Below are 20,884 nucleotides of genomic sequence, written 5' to 3' on the forward strand. Positions count from 1 at the left end.
TATCATCACTGAGAGGGGAAAGTATATCCTTGAGTAGCACAGGGAAGGAGTCAGCTCCAGGAACAGACTAGAGTTTCTCACCTTTCCTGATTTAATACGCATCAAATTGGAGCAGCTCCCAAATGTGTATCATGTTGTTGACTTCTGCCTTTACTTTGGACCTGAAAAGGGTTTGTGAGCCAAGAACTTAATGTGATCTTTTTCCAGCTGTGTACCACATGCTCCAAAGACCTGTCTGTGTCCTTAAGCTGTAACAGCTACAGAGCAAGGCTATTAATCTTCCCATTCTTTCTGGTGGGAATAACAAGTACTGCCAAAGAGGTACAAGATGGAAAACAAAACTTCTGTAGAGATTTTTTGTATTTTCTTTCCAAGGAACCATTTGCACAGCAAGACAAGCAACTACCTGTCAGGGTTACTCCTAGATTATACCTACACCCACAAACATGTATCTGAAAGCAAAGAAATGTAATTAACATAATTAAAACCCACAGTACAGGATTGAGCTGATAAGGAGAATGCTTTATAGCAGAAGCATTTATAAAAATTTACTTGTTTGGCAAGGTTGGTAGGATAGAAAGGCTTCAGAAGAGAATTCATGGGGATTATGAAACTAATAGAAATATATTTCTTTTTCATTTGTAAGATACACCTCCAAGAAGAAAAAGTGATAAGATTAATAATTGGTGACAAATACCATTGAATCTTGGCCCAGTAAGGTCTATGAAAAAAACAGTTGTCCTTTAGGCAGTTTGGAGGGTACAGCAAAGCACTGGGGGGCTCCTGAGCAGAAGCACAGAGTGTCAGGTGTAAGGGGGGTTTCCACTGTAAATAATAGCCAAAAAAATCCCCAAACCCTATGAAGTATAAATGTGGGCTTAATTCTGCTACTGGACCATTTGTTACTACAAATTTTCCTGGCTAAGCATTAAAAAAAAAACATTCACCATGCCTGCAAGTGGAGTTCCTGTTCCTGGACCAAAAGCCAATGGAAGGAAGCTGAGAGGAGCCATATGGTGAGGACTTGTCAGGTCTGAGCTGGAGGCTGTGGGGTTCTACATATGACTCTCCATCCTTCCAGCTTCCCTTTCATAGCAGATTTTTCCCTGCATTACATTCTGCCTTTATGCAATTGCTGGTGTTTTAGGGCACTCCCAACTCTGCAGGAAGCTGACTGCTAGCAGTCCACCAGAAGGAAAATGGCTTTACAGACACACAGACTAAAGTTGACTTAGAACATCCCTTGGTGTCCAGGCACCTGGAGCTTTATCTCCACAGGTAGCAGGTAGCTTGTCCTAGGCTTCACCAAAGATCTAAGAACCACTAAACATGGGATTAGCTGCCTGGTTTAGATGTTGCTTTGGAGTAAGAGACCAGGAATTTTGCCGCAGATTTTCTCAGCCCTAGGTTTTGCTTTCTCTTTTCACCAGCAGAGTAAATGCTGTTAAAATGGTTCTGATATGTTATTCTCTAGAGATGCCCAAGCTGAGGGATACCTCCATCCATGGTGTTTAACCACAAAAGGCTTTTTGTTTCTCCCTGGAGAGTCATTTTGTTCCAGAGGAGGTTTCCAAAGCCTAACCTGTGCCAGTGTTTCTCTCCACAGCCCAGGCAGGGTACTTATAGTCCCCACAAATCCACCAGAGCCTCAGGGGGTTTTGGAGTGAATGTTTCCATCTCCTGTCTTTTTTTCTGTGTAGAATAGTCCTCTCTAGGGCATCTCTTTGTTCCCTGGGCAAAAACTTTGCTGACCTCCTAAGACAAATTTATCCTATATTGCATCACGTTGCTGACTACACCATTTAACTCAGATTTGAAATGCTACCTTCCAGTCCCTGCACACATGCTCAGAAATGCCCTGTGCTGGTGTCAATCCCTTGCTGAGGTTTTGTCCGCTCTGCTTTCTTTAGCCTCAAGAAATAACAACACAGAGCTTGTTTAGATGGTCATCCTGACCTCTCCCACTCCCTGACGTGTTTCTTGCTCAGTAGTGACAGCCACGTGTGCCTTGTCTGCGGAGCTGCCTGCAAATGTGAAATCAGCTTTGGCATTATCCTAATTGCTGGAGCAAATTCAGATACCTGACAGACCACCCTGTCAGTTTGATGGGCGCTGGAAGGTAGGCAAAGAAGGGATAAAGAGCCCAGGGCAGTGGAAAGACAGAGCTGAGAGCAGACAGCAAGGTCTCTCCCTTGGTCTCTTCTGAGAGGTGGCTGTGCTGTCTGATGTGGCTGGATGAACAGACCAGCTGTCCTGTTAGAGTGTGGGCTAAGAGATCTGAGGGGATGATGTTTTGGGATTAATAAACAAAAGAGTTGCTAAATGAGAACTTCTTAGAACCATCCTTCTTCCCAAGGATGCCAGGCTGGTAGGCATGCTTTGTGATCCATGATTAAGAAAAGAAGCTCTCCTGGCTTTAATTGACTTAGCAGGGAATAGCTTTACACTTCTTTGTACATTAGCGATGCTTGACAGTGCTAGGAAGGGAGGAATGTTTTGGTTTGTAGGCAATAGGGCATTGGCAGCAGACTGAAAAATGGTCTTTGGCCAATCACAGGCAGTGCAAGCTTAATCTGCCTAAAAAACATGATCTCATCCATCTTTCTTGACCCAAGGGAGGGAGCCTTGGCTGTAAGGCTCGGGCTGGGTGCAGACTGATGTGTGGTTTAGGTTTGTAGTAAGGAAGTGCTGGGTTGCTGCAGAGTCACACTTACTCCCATCAGTGCAGTCATTCAGCTGTTTCTCTGCATCTGTCACTAGCTGGGAGAAGGAGCAGCCTCATACATGTGTCCTGGTGTTACCCTGATCCTAAAACTCATCAGCTTCCCTAGCACAGTTCAGCACTGGCTGTTTCCATCTGCTTTCAGATGTGGATTGTTTCTGTCAGGTTCTGAATCATGTAGTGGGAAAGGTAAAAGCAGAGTGAAAAAACACTATATGATCTTCCCTCTCCCAGCTGGAGGGAAACAGGAGTATGTGCACATCTTTCATGTTTTTCCAAGGGAATTAAGTGATAGGACAAGGGGGAATGGCTTCAAACTGAAAGACAGCAGCTTCAGGTTAGATACTAGAAATAAGTACTTCCCTGTGAGGGTGGTGAGGCACTGGCACAGATTGTCCAGAGAAGCTGTGGCTGCCCCATCCTTGGAAGAGTCCTTGACTACTAACAGTTTTTCCTCAGCTGTCATCCCTTCTTTCCCTCTCCTTTAGCTACTTTCTGATGATGAAAAAACATTGGATGAAATCCTCCAAGACATCAAGGAGTTGATAAATGCAAGATTTTGGGGGTTGAACAATTATCAACAAGTATGACCTGTGTTAACTGAGCCCCAGGGGGCATCTAAGTTCATTGCCAGTGTGAACAAAACTCAAACCTTTTGTGCTGAAGCTCAAGAGTCTCCACATGAGAAGTTATGATTGACTAATGCCATAGTTCAGGCAGTGCATTAAACTCAGTCCCATTTGAGCACTATCTGATCAAAAGCTCCGGTGACTAATAAATTACATTATCTTTAGAAATGCTCCGAACTGTCACAAGCAGATTTTCACTTTATTGTGCTACCTACTCACTGTGGCATCTTTATGCTCATTGATTCCTCATACTTCTCTTACCTGATTTCCATCACCTTTCTGTCATAGCCAAAGGCTTGTCCAGCTTTTGGGGGCACCGCAGGCTTGTGCTCTTCTTTCAGATGCTAAAAGCAGACCTAGAGCAGTAAGGAGGCATTGTCTCCATGGCAGCCTGCCCTGGAAGGAAAAACCAAAGGTCATGTAAACTACTGGGATTCCAATAGAAGGAAAAGTGGGGGGAATGGTAAGTCATAACCAATTTTGCAGTTCAGTCTTTAATTTGGGATATCAAGGGAGTAACAGATAATAAGGGACCACTTGACCTAATGTGTACTGGCCTTTTCCAAAGCTAAAGTATTTAGCTTTGGAAAAGGCCAGTATGGATCCCCAGATATGTGCTGAGAATAAAGAGCATTCCAGGGATAAACTCCAAGAAACTTGATTTGCAGTCACAGGTAAAAAAAATTCCTGTAATTTTAAATGTGATATAGTGCAAAGAACATGCAGTGCAGATATGACACAGGAAAATCAAATGTTCAGTGGGAGAGTGGGTGGTTTGTTATTATGTGGATGATTTATGGAAAAGAAAATGAAAGTATGAACAGTTAAAATGTAGAGTAAACCATCACTTTGAAGATCATTAACCAGATAGCACTCTCTCAGGGTAATATTCTTTACCTTATCAGTAATGCAAAGTTATCTTCATTTAGATTCTGAATTATCCTGATAATAAAGTATGTAAGTAAATGTTTTCTTTGTTGATATCAATTTATCATCTGTTGTGTAAGATAACAAACAATTGTTGAGTAATTTGAACTAACCTTCTCAGCCTTTTCGTCTGCAAGACCTTGACTCGTTCCTGATTTCCAAAATGTTTCATCTTTGCTGGTTTTTTAATAATCTTATTTATTTTATTCAGACTAAAACTAAACTGCACGTGTGTTACTCAGGTTTGCTGAGCTGCTTCTCATATTGTCATCTTATTCCTTCACTCAGGGTTATCCTGTCCTTTTCCCTGCATTAGCTTATGCTACATGCCATATTGCAGCCTAGAAAATGAGATGACATAGCTAAAGGAAAGAAATAAGTTGTTGTCCTAAGAAAGGGAGAGTGAGATGAAGGAATGGGCTAGAATTGGCCAGACACCACCATGGTAAAAGGTTAACAGCAGATTGTCACAGTTAGCCATGGTCTGAGCACAGGCACAGTGTGGATATCTGATCCAAAATTTCTTCAGCCAGTAGAGCCCAGAAAAAGAAATCTTAGCTCATTTTCAGACTTTAGGAACTGGGCCACAGGCAAGCTATTCTCTTGATCCATACAAGGCAATGAGTTTTGAATGGCCTGGGTTCATTTTTGCATTGTAATGTAATGAATGGCCTTTCAACAGAAAACACAAGGTATCCTTTCTCTTTACAATGTTTTGGTTTTTTTTCTTTTTTTGTAAGAAACAGTGAAAATGAGACAGAGATTATAAAGAATAATTAAGAGACAATACTCAGAACATGGTACTTTTGTCCTGTAAGACAAGGGCCCTCAGTTAACTGAAGTATATATTCTATGATCCAGTTACCTGATCTCATGCAGCATGTGACAGAAATACAAATTTTTGATGACGAGGATGAGGGAGGGAGAGAGAACAATGACAGATGAGATTGTTTTAGAAAGGACACGTAAGAAAGTGCTTACAGGAAATTTTTAAGGTTTGGCTTGAGGTCTGAGCTTTTATTCAGTCTTCCTCAATCACTTCTTAAAGTTTTCACAGAGTACCATTGTGAGAACAAGGTGTGGTTTTACACTGGAATTTGCACTTGGGACTAGAGTGACCTTTCCAGTGAGCTTCATTTAGGTCTCTCTTTTTTTGGGTTTTAATTAAGTGCTAAGATCAATGCAATAACACAAGACAGCCTTCCCAAAGCTAGCTGCTATTTAGTAAGGATAACAAAATACTTGTAAGGGCTAATATGGCCAAACCCCATGGAAGTGCTCCCAAGTGACTATTCTCCCTCATCCCATGCCCTCATGGGACCTACCTTATCTTTCCCCTTAAGATGATGCTGCACAGCAGGAAAACTTAAGCAATAATCATTCCTACTGCTTCTCTTTGGCCTCCTGATAATTCAAATCTAATGGCTGGTTGTGGAGCTTCCATTGTGCATTCTAAAAAGCTCCATCCTACAGAAGGTAAATTACTCCATTTCTTACCAATCTGGACATCCCAACTCTGCTTCATTGCACTTCTCCCAAACCAGAAGTTAACCAGCCCTACTGCACAGCTGTGCAGAGGGGAGACCAAGCTATGCATCAAAATCATGCATGGTTCATAAAAATCACTGAAATATAAAAGATCTGTCCTTCCCACTGTGTGCTTTATATGCCAACTTTGCTACAAGATGTCATGGAGACCAAGACCTCCCCAGGATTTTAGCTGAGGTTAAACATTGGCTATCAAGAGCAGGCATTGCTGTTACATCTCAAGCATATTCCCCAAAAAACAGGGGGAATCAGCATGTCTAGATAAGTGAATGGACAAGTAATTTATTACCTTATCCAGGCATTTTTCACATCTGCATCACCTGCTTCTTTGAAGAATGTGATTGTAACTGCAAGGCTCTTTTAAAAAGAATTATATTAAGCCTTTGTGCAATGAAGGAGCCAAATCTGCCAAGACAAGAAATCAGGGCTTTACATCAAACCTACTTTCTTTCAGCTTGCTTTGTATCCAGTGTTTATTAAACAGCTCATTCTCAATCCTGAGTGTAGCCAGTTCCCACATAGGCTGTTCATCCCTCTTGGCATCCCTCACAAAACCCAGTTTTGTTTTTGTTGGCTGAAGGAATTATAATTAAAGGTTGCATTTTCTTCCCCTGCAGGCACAGCTGGATTTTTGACAGCACTGGGTAGAAGTATTGAAGGTGTGAAAGTTGAAGTGAGGTCCTAGCATGCAGGAAGCCAAGCTCCCAGCATTTTATCACAAGATTCTTGCCTGACTGCCCCAGGCAGATGCAGTGAGGAGCTGTACAGGCTCCAGCCCATTGCAGGAAAGCTGAGAGTGATGATAAACCGCTCTTCCTGTAAGATATGGGTGTTAATTGCATCTGGGCTGCAATTAACTAATTAATTAGTTTTTAGAGAAAACTACTCTTGAAAAATGTCCTTTTGTGGGGCCCCTGGTGGAGTGGGATAAATGTGCTCAATTAAAGTGTTAAAGTGATTGGTGACTGCCTTTCATTTGCTTTGGTTTGGCAGCACCTATGGGTACAGCTGGAGATTTCAATATCCTTCCTGCAACACCCCCATCTTCCTCAGAACTGCCACCTGCTTTGGAAATCTTGACATTTGAAAAAAAAAAAAAAAACAACACCAAAATGAGTGATTCATATGGAGTCAGATATGTGGGGGCATATTCTTCTCCATGGTGCTCCATTGTCTTTAGTAAATATCATCAAGAAATAAATAATTTGCAGAATACATTCATAATGTGGTTGTGCAAGATTCCTTGTGAATGCCAGGTTTGCCCACAATTAGAGAATTAACAAAAAAGCCTGTGTCAGGTTTCCAGCATATGGTGTGCTTAAATATACTTGGGGGTTTTAAGCTGGGAAGCAAAATATATCTTTGAGACAGGAAATTCTTCAGGTCTGGAGATCACTTTGCTTCTGGATTTGGGGCTTTCTTTGGTGGTACCTTGGGATTTTTTGTCAGATGATCCAGCAATGGGTTCCATTCTTGAATTAGGTTCTTCCTGAAAAAGGAAGCACAAGACTGCAGTTGCTAGGGCTAAGAGATTTCTATCTACTATGCAGTATTTCCTTTCATCTCCCTCTGGCCAGAGCACAGTTGTGATGAGCACTTGTTTCTCTTTTGACTCTTTCCTATTTGAGTTGTGGTTTTTGTCTGCCAGCCAAAGGAGCAGAGGAAAGCTCCTCTAAAAATAGCTGCAAGGTCTCCTGTACAGTGCACAAGCACAAATTTATTGTTTCACCCTTAGTAAGAGTTCCTCTGGAATAACACTGATGTTTATCGTTCAGAGAGCAGTGGGGCCTGCTGGCTCTCTGTGGTTTTACTTCATTCTCCTAAGGCTGTGGATTCACAGAGTCACAGAATAATGAGGTTGGAAGAGACCTCTAAGATGATCAAGTCCCACAATTGCCCTAACACCTCAACTAGACTATAGCACCAAGTGCAATATCCAGTCTTTTTTTAAACACCTCCAGAGATGGTGATTCTACCACCTCCCTGGGAAGACAATTCCAGTACTTTATTATTCTTTTGATGAAAATTTTTTTCCTAATATCCAACCTATACCTTCCCTGATGTAGCTTGAGCCTGTGTCCGCTTGTTCTGTCAGTGCTGCCCAGTGGAAGTGCTGCCTCCTCTGGACGTGCTCAAGCATCTCAACATCCTTCCCAAACTGAGGGGCCCAGAACTGGACACAGCACTCAAGATGCAGCCTCACCAGTGCTGAGTACAGGGGAAGAATGACCTCCCTGCTCTGCTGGTCACACAATTCCTAATGCAGGCCAGGATGCCACTGGCCTCCTTGGCCACCAAGGCACATTGCTGGCTTGTGTTCAGCTGGCTGTTGCCCAGCACCCCAAGGTCCCTTTCTTCCTAAACACTGTCCAGCCACACTGTCCCCAGCTTGTAACCTTGTAGGGGATTTTTGTGGCCAAAATGTAGAACTGGGCACTTAGACTTATTAAACTTCATGCTGTTGGACTCTGCCCATCCATCCAACCGATCTAAGTCTCTCTGCAGAGCCCTTCTTCCTTCCAATAAATCAACACAAGCTCCCAGCTTAGTGTCATCTGCAAACTTATTAATGAAGGACTTGATGCCCTCATCCATGTCATCTATAAAAATATTAAATAGAACTGGTCCCAGTAAAGACCCCTAAGGGACACCACTGGTGACTGTCCCCCAGCTGGATGCAGCACTGCTCACCATTCACCACAACTATCTGGGCCAGTTCTGAGCCCAGCAAAGAGTGCTTCTCCAGGAGTATGCTGTGGGACACAGGATCAAACGCCTTGCTAAAGTCTAAATAGACAACATTAAAAAAAAAAAAAAAAAAAAAAACCCACCAAAAAAAATCAGTTTAATATGAAGTCCTTTCATCGAAGACGTATCAGATATTAAACTGATAAGAACAGATGCTACACTTGATCTTAGCCAAAATGCCAAGAACCAAATGAAGAATGAATAATGAATAAAATCCATATAATGAATATGGAAGAAAAAAACTGTAAAAATAAATGTTTCTGTCATTGGATCAGTTTGCAAATTGAATGAGGTAGGACATTGACCTATGTAAAATACACCAACTTCAGATTACTTGGCAAGACCAGTCATTCATTAGTGGTTTTAAGTTTTCTCTGATGCTCTGTACAGGTGACTGAACTGCACAGAAACCTGGTCCTGTGGCTGGTGGATTTGCTGTGATGTGATAGCAGACTGCTTGTCGTGTGTCTCAGTTCTTTTGCCCTGGTAGATCAGTTCCCCATGGTGCATGATGGCTTTTGCTTCACCCATCGAGGTGCACTTTTGCTGCAATCTTTGTGCTTGTCTTGCCCAGGAGATCAGGTTGAGCTTCTGATTTAATTCCTTATGTGGAAGGATGTTTGAGACTGCCTGTGACAATGAGCTGCATTGTATAGATGGCTGGCCTGGCATTAGTCTGCTTTCGTGAAAAAGCAGGTTATGTACAGACAACAAGGAAATGGACTCAGATTTATTGTCTTGGACAATTTGTTCCCACTGGTTCTGAACTCAATCCCAAGGCAGAGTGATGTTGTTCCAGTGTACAGCCAGTGCTGAAGCACTCATGCTGCCTCTCTTTTTCTGGCTGCTGATGTAATGTTAAGTAATTAGCATATTAATTTGTTATTAATTAGCATATTAATTAGAAATATCTATACCCAGGACTCTCTAGGTGGCTTCAGTTTAAGTCTAGATAGGTGCAGGAGAAAGTCAGAGACTAGCTGGTTTTGCCTAGGTTATTTGGATGGACAAATGGAGTACATTACTAACCTGATTCTGATGGTGCCTTACAGGAATTGCAACTAAAGCTGAAGTTTAGGGACTTTAAGGATTATAATTTCTTCAACTCAAAAAGAGTTTGAAGGTGAAGATGCCAACACCAATAGGAAATCCGTAACAGAGAAAGAAAGATTAGAAGTAAAAGAGAAAGCTGCTATTATGCAGGTGACTGTAGTAGTTGCAATGTGCTACTTTCCAGCAGGACATTTTTATTTATTACTCACAGTGTGTGATGTGACATGTGGCCCTACAACTACCCTCAATTCCACTAGGCTGGTGGTATCTCCTTGTTTTCTTTTTTCCTTTTCTCTTATTTCCTTTTCTCTCTCAGCAGCAGCCAGGTGCTGGTATGAATTATCTGACCAAGGGCAGCAGTTCTGCATGCCAGTGGAAGATATAGGAGCATTTCTTTATGGAACTTTGATTTGTTTTACAGAAATAAATCCCTGTAAATCACAATTATCTTCCAAGGCTTAGAGCAGGAGCCTTCCAACAGTTACTTTTATTGAAAAATCATACTTGAAAGCTGACTTAAGTCTGTTAAACCCTATAAGGAGCTGGTCCTTTCTGTTCTCCAAATATTTTGTTGTGTGTTTTGGGGTTTCTTTTGCTCCTGGTCAAGCTACAACCATCTCCAACCTCTGTAACCCAGTGACTGCAGAAGCAATCCAAGACTATGAGCCAGTGAGAGTTTCATATCTGCATCAGAAAAGGATCTTTGTCTGTTTTTAATGCCAAGATACATTCAGTGCCTGACCTGGCCTCTGATCTTCCATGCTTTGCTGACACAGAGCTCTTGCCTGGGTTGGGACTGTGAACTGAGACACCAGCATCAAACTCAAACCAGGCACACTCTGTTTTGATTAAATGTGATTAAATGTGGCACTGTTGGTTTCACAGTCATTTAAAAAAAGGTTTTTTCCTTTCCAGCCAGAGGGAGGTGACTGCCAACAAGTCCTTCACTTCCTTTTCTCTGGAAGATTTTGAAGTCCTGGCAGCACTGGAATGTCTGCAAGTGCTGCTGTTTGAGTACTGGTCCTGTGCTGGAGGTCTGAGCAGGGCAGGGTTTCATTTCAGGCAGGTGTTTCTTTTGTCTGAGAGCTTGCATTAACCAGGGAAACCCCATCTCATTATCCCTGCTAATAGAACTGACTCTGCACTGTTTTTATCCTCTCACAGTGAAGATCAGCATTTCACCCTCTGCTAGCAAACACTCAATTTTATAATCAATTAAATTTGCAAGGTTTACATAGATGTACCATAAAATCCTTTGTAGATCTTTTAACAATGCCCTTCTCTGAAACCATAAGCATGTTTTATAGAGTCAGCCAATCCCACTGGACTCTTCAGCTCTCCACTTCTTTCTCTTGGGTCTCCTGAAAGCAGCTCCTTAGATTTCAGGTTTTTGCAATGACTTTGCCTCTGTGTTTCAAAGTAACAGAGATCCGTGCTCAGAATGCAGAGGAAAGATTTGAAGGTATTGAAGAGAAGCAGGAAGAAGCTCTGCAGGGAATCAAGAGGTAGAGTGAGAACTGGAGAAAGATGAGGAAGGCATCCAAGAAGCAATAAACAAGAAAAGGCAGTCAGGACAATCAATATTCTGAACCGTTTTCCAGATTTGGAGACTGAAGCAATTTTTAGGACACCTCACAAATCTCAGAACCCTCCCCTGTTTGACACATCCTGGGGTTTTGTCTCACCTCTGTCAGTGGTCAAGCAAAGCGGCTGTTAACATGATTCTAGGTCAGGGCAGAAAAAACTGCTGAACTAATTTTGATTTTGATATGTAACATAGGGTATATATCTAGGAAATCACTGTAATTGGCATCATGTTCCTTGTGAGCGAGTACTCCCTGTGACAGTCAAGAAGATCTGTTTAGGATCACTGATTTTGGATTAGAAATAAATTCTGTTCCAGAGGCCACAGATCTTTTGTGCTTATAGCATGGGACACTCTTGCTTTCTCTAGGAGGTATTTGAACAATACTTACCTACTGTTCTTGCCCACATGGTGTGGCTGTTCCTTAGGTCACAAGCTTATTAAGTATGAAAGCATTTCCTTGTGTTCTTTCTCAACTAGATCCACAAGATTCAAATGTGGAGAAGGAGAAAGAATGGTAATTAACATTTCTTCCCTTAGTCCTTCAGTGTATCTTGTCCCTTTGACTTCAAAATGGGAGGAGGGGCTAACTTGTTTGTTAAGGATGTGACACCTTGGGCATATTTTAACTCTGTGGTATTTTTAATGGCTTTGCCTTGATGTTTTTTATTTCTGAAAAATTTCCAAGAAAATATCTCAGAAGTCATAACCTGCTCAAGTCCCAAAGCTTCTACCTCTGGCCAGCCCAAGAGATCCAGAAAAAGCAAACACTGAAGAACAGCAATGGCTGAGTAGTGTCTTAGTGCCCATTCCCAGTAGCATTTCACCCTGATCTGCTGCTGTTACTCCTTACCTACTATCCTGACATGTCTCTGCCATTTCAGCATTTATGCTGTTCTTCCTGCCTCTGCCACTTCCACAAGTGTCTTGTTTGACCTCTGCCTCCTCCCACAGTTCTAGCATCTGTACAGTTTGTTATCCTTATAAAACAATTGCTACTTCAACTATCTATGCAACACATCCTCTTGCCTGTGCCCCTCCTGTTTGCACTCATCAATCTCTTCTTGCTGCCTTATTTCCTTCTGTTTCATCCCTGATGGATCATGGAAGCAAGTTGTTTGCACCTCTTCCTTCTCATAACAAGAAGTTTTTACTCAGTGCCAGCATGGCCTGGTAATGTATATGATAGTGGGTACCTTCTTCTACCTCTGAGCTTCAGATGATTCAGCTACCAGCTGTCTCACTGATTAGGAGAAAAATGTACAAGAGTCAGGATGACTCTGCAATTTGAAACATTCTGGAGTTCGTGTTCAGGGGCCAGAGGCCCTGAGTGGGCAACTGCCTCCTGAAATTCCAAACGGTGCAGGATGTAACCCAGGCCCAACCTGCCACCACCTGGAACTTGTGCTGCCCTGACAGTCCCAAACGCATCCTGCAAATTGACATCAGGAACCTGGGCAGGTGACTTTTGTTTCACAGGGAAAAGGGCTGAAGAGCAGGCCGTGAAACTGTCAGCAATCACATCAGCTCAGACAACACCTGCCCACTCCCTCAGAGTAAATTCTCTCTTGGAATCTTCTTGTATCACTAATCCTTATGTAAATTTTTAAACTAGGTTTTCCTTCTGCAAGGCTTTTGAGCATACTATCTCCTGGTGGTAAACTGACAAATTTCTGCTGACTGTATATATAAAAGAGAGAAGATCCTGTTGGAACAAAGCAACTGAAGATGCTCTTAGCTATAATTTGCCTTTCTGTAAGAAAGTTACATATTTGAAAAACCCATGCCTGGCTTCTGCAAATATAAGTGCAAACAGAGTAATGGGTGTGCTCTGACGTAGTGTTGCCTGTCTCCTGACAGTCAGTTCTTGGGCTAGGTGTTGCTCCTTTGAGACTTTATCTGTAAAGCTGTTGGTCCTTCCTGTGCCAATAATCTTGGTGGAGATGGATCATTTTACACAGAGTTAGAAATGCAGCCAAAGAAGTGTTAAGTTAAGGGATCAGCTGCAGCTCTCTCTATAGTATTATGCCCTTTTGCCCTTGTGTCCTTGAGACTGGGAAAGAAGGCCTATTCCAGCAGCATGAGAAATTACTAGAACCAGCTTTAGGGAAGTAACTGCACAGCTCATGTTCCCCAGTGTAAGATGACAGATCTGTTCAACTTCCCAGAGTTTATCTTCCATGAGCAGATTACTCCTGAGATGTATCACAGACACACCAGCAGGAGATACAGTGATGCTGCTGCCCCCTCCCCTACTGTAACCCTGGGGGGGTTACAGTAGCACACTATAAGTGGGAGGTTACACTTGGAGGTCAGGTGTTTGTGTGGTCACTGCCAAGTTCAGAGGTGGATTTTTCCCACTTCCCAGCCACTTGTAAGAGGGCTGGTTGGCTAGGTGTCCTTGCTGTAAAAATGCTGGCAAATACTTGTAGACTGTGGAGCAGTCATGGGAGCAGTTAGAGCTACCAGCAGGCAAAGAACTGTGAATAAACGAAAATTCAAGAGTGAGCGACTGGCTTAGTATCCCCTGCTAGGCATGGGTATCATGACCAACAATGTGGGGGCAATTAAGAGAAAGGCAACAAAGTGCCCTCTGTCTTGACCTGTGCAGGACACCAACAGCAGAACAGTGGTGCTGGGAATGGCTGTGCAGGGAGATCTGCTTTGAAGCAAGGGGAGATGCTGTAGGTCAAGTAGGGCAGGAGCAGAGATAACGTCAACATAAAGGGCACCAGGATCAGAAAATCTGAGTGCAGGGATATTTCCTTTGACAGTGCTCCAGATTTTTGCCAAGGACTGCAATACCTGTAGGTTCCTGGCCATTTCAAACAGCTGTAGGCAGGAAAGGTACAAAGGAGCTTTGCGGCTTCTAGGATTTTTGAGAACTCTCTCTGCTCATTCTCCGTGTGTGAAAATTACCAAGGCAGCTGCAGGCAAGGCAAAGGTGTTACCATTCCCGAGGCTCTCAGCCAGTGGCACGGATTCCCCTTGTCAGCCCAGTGGGTGTTGCTTAAACAGGTAACTCTAACATTTTTAAGTACCCACGAGCTCAGACGTTGTCCTGCCTCACCACCCTGTGGAAGTGAGCAGCAGCACAGCCTTTCCTCTGCACAGCAGATGTGCCCGGCAGGGAAGCACCAAGCTTTAAAAGCTTCCCTCTCCCCTTCTTCCTTTTCTTCCTACTTGGGAACAAGGGCTAAACGCCTTGGTTATGGGGATATATGTGGGTGGTTACTGAAATCCCATATCCAGGACAGCACAAGGACCCAGCTCTTTTCCTCCTTGCAGGACCACCAGGATGCAAGGTGGGAAACCTTTGCATTCTGCATCCTGCCTGTGTGCTGCTCCCCCACAGATTGTTATGCTCCCACTCCCACCTGCCTGGCTGTTTGGTTTGTGGATGGGAGGCATGTAAGGACATAGGGAAGGGTCTGTCCTTCCTTCCAAGGTGATGGGGCAAGATGGATCAGACCCTGGAAGCCAGGCTGTAACCTGTCAAGGTGCACCTGGCTCTGTGGAGAAGGGATGACACCCCACTTCCCTCAACCCCCTGCTCACACATTTGTCAGGCCTGCCCCTTGCACTTATTTTTTCCTTTCCAAAACAAGTAGAGGCTTTTTCCGTGTACAATCCACTTTATATTGCAGGCCTGGGCTCCTTTCCCTCCTGCCTCCAGGTCAGAACCTGGTAGTGGGCCAGTCTTCTTGCTCCTTTCTGGGCAAGAGCAATATGGGAACCATTTCTCTCAGAGCATAGGTGAGTCCTTCTTGTCTTTTGGATTTTCTGGGAGCTTTGTGGTGCCCGTAAGAAGGCTGCTCACAGCTGGAGGGTTGTGGGTAGCTGGAGAGACCAGGTTCATGGCATCCAGAGGCAAGGGCAAGATGAAAGCAGCAGGTTTCTCTGTGGTAAGGGAATTCAGTGCATGGAGATAACGGAGCTGAGCAGCAGCTGGAGCACTGGACAGGATCTCAGCTGCCATCCGCAGGGACTCGGAAGCAGCCTTTTCCCCCTCTGCAGCAATCACCTACCAAGCAGGGGAAGAAGGAGGATTCTGTGAGGCTGGGAGTAAGGGGGCACAGATTGTTTGTTACAGAGAAAGGTTGTCATTATGAAATTTTCAGGGTCAGTGTGATTATAACATTCCTGCTACTTGAAGATCACAGCATGTACTAACCTCTTGGCAGTGCCAGAAGTCTGGAAGCTCATGTCTGGCATGTTTTTACCAGGCCCATCGAAGCTCACAACTGAGCTCCCCTTTATAGCTCAGCTCTTATTCAGGAATTAAAGGAAACATATCAACCCAAAACTGTGTGACTGTGTGACACACACAGGGACCTCAAACCAGAGGTGGGAAAGGGAGGAGGAATGCTTTGCAAGGAGATGAGACGTGTTCAGATGTTGGCATACCCGCACTTTGGCCTGTCTCTGGGCCTCTGCTTCCACAGCCAGGGACTGACGGAGTTCAGCAGGCAGCTGCACGTTGTTGCTGTGGCAGTAAAGACAGGCATTAGCTGGGCTCTTGGCTCTCCTAGTGACACTGGATGGCTGTGCAGGGACATCTGCTTCTTTGATCTGCTGCTCAGATGGTCAGTCTGAGGCTTGGGATGGGCTCATGGTCTCTGCAGAGCAGCTCATTTATATTCTTTGCCCCTGGGTGTCCCTCTTTGCATGTCTCACTGTAGCCTTCTACCTCCATTCCCAGACTTCTCTTTCAGCCTGGTTTTCTAGTGACCGGGCATGATCACCAGCCAGCAGGGAGACCTCTTTGTGTCTTTGAGGCTCATAGTTTAAGCTCACTCTTTGTGAGGCAGCAAAGACTCCACTAGGAGACAGCTCTCACAACAGGAATGTTCCATTCCCAGATTTACTCATTCACTGCTTGGCTCTCACTTCCATGTTCCTCTGTGTGATCAGCAAGTCCCACCTTTCTGCACAGACTTGAGTGATGAGCCCATCCCTGCCAGTGCTGAGACCCCAGGCCCATTGATATAGAGTGGAACATGGAGAGTTCAGTGCCTTGCTGTGCCTTTTTGGGCTATCAGAATTGGGTGCAAACTCTGCCTGCAGCAGCAGCAGAAAGGTGATGAGATCCCAGCTAAGGATCCTGCTCTGGCTGTCAGGGCAGGAGAAAGAAGTCTTACACTTGGAAATTTTACATGAGACAGAGGCTGAAAAGGGCAGGGAAAATAGGAAGGTGAGAGATGAGGTTCTACCTTGTGCAGAACACCTGCAGGGAGAGAGCCAGAGGCAAAGCAAGAAGAGGAGCAGGAAACAACAAGCAGCATGGGACAAATACTTGCAAAGAGAGAGAGAATTCTCTTCTACCAGCATTTCCTACCTACATTTCTATTCTCTCCACTTTGATCCCCCAGCAGCCTGTGACCGCATCCAAAGCCACCTATGAAGACAAATATTTTTAGAGCATGGGGAGAACAGCAGCCCTTACAGGAAGCAAGACATGGCAGGGACTGTAAGGCAGATTTATCAGGTTCAGTGCTACTGGACAAGGCCTCTCAGAAATAAAATAACTGCCCTCACTTGCCATTTGTGTTAACCTCAGGGGTTTAGTGTAATTTAACTAGAGTCCACACTGATTCCAAGTCTGGAAGCCTTCTTCAAACCAGACTCTGAGGGTCCACCTGAGTTTCTTTTGGAGCCTCAATTCACCCCCTGCTTTGCTGTCTACCTCCCCACAGAAGCACCTTTATCTCCTGGCTGATGTTCTTCCTTTCCAGCAGAAGCTCAGAGAAGGCTTGGTGTGCCAGAAGGCGCTTAGTGGTGGTCTGCACCAGCAGCTGGATGGCACTGGAGATGCTGGTCAGGGTGGTGAGGAGAAGAGAGGCGTTTTCCAACCGGTAGTAGCAGACAGCATCTATCTCCAAAGTAACCATGTCTTTGGTCACCACCTAAATAGAAGACATTAGGGGAGATGGAGCTGGTTCTGGCAACTCTAAGGCAGCACAGAAAAGCACACAATTTAGAGAATGATGAAGACTGGCTGAATGGTTAAGTCTTTGTAGCTTCCACCTCTGCTACTGACTTATCTTGGGCAAACCAGAGGTTACTTTGAGATTTTTTTTTCAAACTTTTCTTTGCAAGGATGAAGGTTGGAAACATAAGATTTAACATTTTAAAAGATCCCAAAATTAATATAGATGGGGAATGTCAGCCATACCTGATGGAAGGGGATCTCTAGGGTTTTGAGGCGGAGGTCTATCTTGTGATAGGTGTCCAAACAGGGAAGGAAAAAGAAAAGGCCTGCAAGAGGAAAAGAAAGCAGGTTCATCATCAGAACAGTTATCAGGTTCATCATCAGAAATATTACTTCTTCTGTTTTGGGGAATAGAAGAGGGTTCAGCATGCAGAACTACAAAAGAATAGCAATACACAGGCTCAAACTCTCAGGCTGCTTCTGTGATAGAAAAGCCATCAGAAACTACTGGCCCTTAAAAGGAAGGGAACAAAAACCATCAAATCTTCTGTCTGACCGTATCTGCTTGGAGGCCAGCAGCATGTGAGTTTTGGGAAGGCATGCAGAAGAGGAGCAGCGGGGCTGGGGGAACCTCAGTAAACACCTTACCAGGTCCTTTGGCTCTGCCAGGAAGGAGATGCCCGAGTCGGAAAACAATGGCTCTCTCATACTCCCTCACTACCTGCAGAGGAAAACAAATCTAGGCTGGAGAGGAAGAAGTAGGACTGGGAAAAGCAGCCTCACCAGCACAGGAGGAAGTTTATTCTGGAAAAGCACTGCAAAGGGAGGATTTCAGTGGTTGTGGCATCACCTGTCACTTTACCCTTAACCCAGAACTGCTGGCCAGCCTTGAATATGAGCATCCCTGTGACAGATTTGGTGAGAGCAGCCCATGTTAGACACACCTAGGGTTTCCCAAGATGATCCAACATTTTGTTTCCTTATAGCCTGACCAAACTTAAATAACCCAAGTTAAAATGTTCCACATTGCTTTTTTCCCTCTAAGATAAACGTGCTCATCCTAAGAGCTGAGCTGTAATGCTGACATTCTTGTTGATAGCAAGACAAATGTGAAATTTCCTGAGAAGTGGGAATCAAAATGCCTACAAGTTCCTACTTGTAGCCATGCTATAAATCTGAATAAAAATGAGAGAAAGAGGAAAAATCTGCTATTAACTGAAAGATCTCTTAAAATTTTGAATTTAAAGCCTATTTACCCTGCTGCTGTAATGCAGCCATGTCTGGGCTAGGTTAGCTGAAGGATGTGTCTGAAAGTGAACAGACTTACAATTTGTTTTTAAAAAGAGAAAATTTAGTTCCTTCCTGCTGGTATTTCAGCAGGAGTATTTGACTGGCAATGGTTGGACCCCTGTGCTGTAGCAAAATTGGATAAAGGATAAATCAAAATTAATGACAAGTTGAAGAGATATAAATAGGGGTCTTATACCAAAAAAACCTTTATGCTCATGTCCAACGCATACTGAATCAGCATGTGACATCCAGATCAGACACCAGATCCTGAGAGGCCCCATGGCAATTCTCACCTTCATGCAGAACCAGACAGAAATGGGGAAGGTCATTATGATGAACAGGAAAGACAAGATGGTCAAAAGCCACTCACAGACACCCAGACCAGGAGACTTTACACCTAGGGAGAAATCACACAGGATTGTGTTAGAAGACTGCTCTCAAAATAGTGATAGCCTGACAAGTGCCTGCACACATCAGCTTCACTGTTGTCCTTTGCCTGGCTTCACTGTAAATGAACCACTTGGCTCTCTCTGGAGGTGAGTTAAGGAACACTCCCTGCTTCAGATTGACAGGAGTAGCAAAGATGGATAGATAGATTTTGTCTCTGCTTTACTGACAAAAATTGAGCCATGCTTCTCCATGGTTGCTTGACTAGAGAACAGACTTTATCTTGAAGAATTGGGGCTTCAAAGCAGGGTTGAAAGGCTTGGAATGGGCAGCTTTGCTGAGCTGGCATCCCTGATGTTTATCTGGAAAGATGCGCTAAAGACAAAGATTGTAAATAAGAGGGAGCTTTAAACATGCACAGCCTGAAGTGCCCTTCTCTATCAGAGTATTTCAGGTTGTTTTGGAATAGGATTTTAGTTGCATCCCAAATCCCTAATGTAGTGGGATGAAGCCTCTGGTGCCAGTAAAATCTTCCTGTGTTTTAAGAAGTCACCCCAAGGTGCTGGAGGCTGACTGGTGTCGTCAGCCCAGATTATTATTACTTTCTACATCTCCCCAAAGTGAGTATGGGTCATCTTGCTCTGGCTGCCCTTTGCTGTGCCCCTATCTGAGGGGAAAATCGGCAGGTATGGCATGAAAACAGATGGAGCCAGAGAGTGAATGAGGATTTCCAACAGTGAAGTTAGCATCCCTCCCATTTTTAATCCCTTCCAACCCTTCCATACCTGCCCCTTTGCCTTTCAAATATTTTACAGAACCACCAGGTCCCGAGGGAGATACCAAGAACCTGTGTAGTCACTAGAGCACCTAAGAACTGCCCAATAGCTGTAATTCCTGTAATGGAGGCAAAAAGATGAAGCTGTGAAAAGCTTGTTCCCAGGGAATCAGGAGCAAGTCTGAACCTTTGTGTCACTCTGGAGCAGCAGAGGTGCTAGCATGGAAAGGCACAAGTGGTGCTGGCTACTGTAATAGACATCTGCCATGCCTGTGGTGATGCTGGGTCCAAACAGGTTCAGTTGTACTGCCAAAAGGATCACAATGCTCCCTTCTATTGTAGCAGGCTGGGAGCGTGCCTAGCAAACACGTGGAGAGGAGCTGCTCTTAAAGGTTATCTGAGTGGCAAGTGTGCACCTCAAGGGCAGTTCTTCCTTGCAGTGAGGACCTTTGGGCTATGAACTGGCAGTAAGGCCAGTGCTATCCACCCAGAGGAGGCCAAGCAAGAAAAGGAAGAGACGAGAGCATGAACAGAACTGGAGAGTAGCAAGCTGAAGCATGAAGGATGCTGGGAATGTAACTGCTTGTATCCAGGTTCACTGCTTTGCTGGATGGTGCTAATAAGCCTGCAGAAGCTGTCTGGAGTTTCCTATGTCCTATCCTAAGAATAACTACACCTGTGCAAGGTGGGAGTGATGACACCTTGCAGAGAGCAGAGTCACACTGTGACCCACACAGCACCAAAAAGCCCAGTTTTCCAACCCCTTCCCTTCTTTAAGCCATACCTTCCTCTTGCTGCTCACTATCCAGCAATGCCATTGCCTCCATTTCTTCATCAGACACCACATCATCCACGTCCACCACTGTGGAGGTGTGCACCCTACCATCACTCCCCGCAGTGCTCTTGGTCTCCTTGGCTTTCTCCTGCTTTACATCTCCCTTCCCTTTGCCAGCTTCTCTGCTGCTCTCTCTCTTCTCTCGTTTGCTCTGTGCAGCCGGGGACTCTCTGCGTCTTCTATGGGACTCCCTGGAAGAGCTCCGAGACCTCTTCTCCATCCCCATCTGTGCCGAGGAGCACGCAGCTGCCCGGGGACTAGAATTGAGTACGTGCTCAAATTTATTGCTGCAGGCAGGAGAAGCAGGCAGGGGAGGAGAGAAGGGGAGGTGTCACATCAAGGAGGCTCATTTCAAGTTCATTACAGGCTTGTCAGGCATAATAGACAGTGAAGTGAAAAAGCTGTTTCCAGCTGCTCTGCTCTCATCATGCACTGCTGTAGAGTTGGGAAGGA

At 44.4% G+C, this 20,884-nt stretch overlaps 1 protein-coding gene and 1 pseudogene across 1 annotated transcript; both read right to left on the reverse strand.

The window, feature by feature from the left end:
- Positions 1 to 3,943: 3,943 nt before the first annotated feature.
- NPHS2 (NPHS2 stomatin family member, podocin) lies at positions 3,944 to 20,683 on the reverse strand. The gene is made up of 8 exons (XM_021545998.4): positions 20,381 to 20,683; positions 18,728 to 18,831; positions 17,793 to 17,865; positions 17,388 to 17,470; positions 16,915 to 17,118; positions 16,555 to 16,610; positions 15,620 to 15,698; positions 3,944 to 15,236 (listed from the first exon to the last, which is right to left on the reverse strand). Exons 1-8 carry the CDS (start codon positions 20,655 to 20,657, stop codon positions 14,958 to 14,960), a joined length of 1,155 nt encoding a protein of 384 aa, XP_021401673.4. The 5' UTR covers positions 20,658 to 20,683; the 3' UTR covers positions 3,944 to 14,957.
- Positions 8,648 to 8,765, reverse strand: LOC116183921 (U2 spliceosomal RNA; annotated as a pseudogene).
- Positions 20,684 to 20,884: the final 201 nt, after the last annotated feature.

Source organism: Lonchura striata, chromosome 8, assembly GCF_050655825.1.
Source record: "Lonchura striata isolate lonStrDom1 chromosome 8, ASM5065582v1, whole genome shotgun sequence".
In the NCBI taxonomy this organism is placed as follows: domain Eukaryota; kingdom Metazoa; phylum Chordata; class Aves; order Passeriformes; family Estrildidae; genus Lonchura; species Lonchura striata.

What these genes read in the sequence shown, in the direction of transcription:
- NPHS2 (XM_021545998.4), bottom strand. Translation starts at nt 20,657, where the DNA reads ATGGGGATGGAGAAGAGGTCTCGGAGCTCTTCCAGGGAGTCCCATAGA. An exon ending in CTGTCTGGTTCTGCATGAAG is followed by an intron (nt 17,866 to 18,727) that starts GTGAGAATTGCC and finishes TTTCCTCTGCAG; the next exon opens with GTAGTGAGGGAGTATGAGAG. An exon ending in AGAGACAGGCCAAAGTGCGG is followed by an intron (nt 15,237 to 15,619) that starts GTATGCCAACAT and finishes CCTGCTTGGTAG; the next exon opens with GTGATTGCTGCAGAGGGGGA.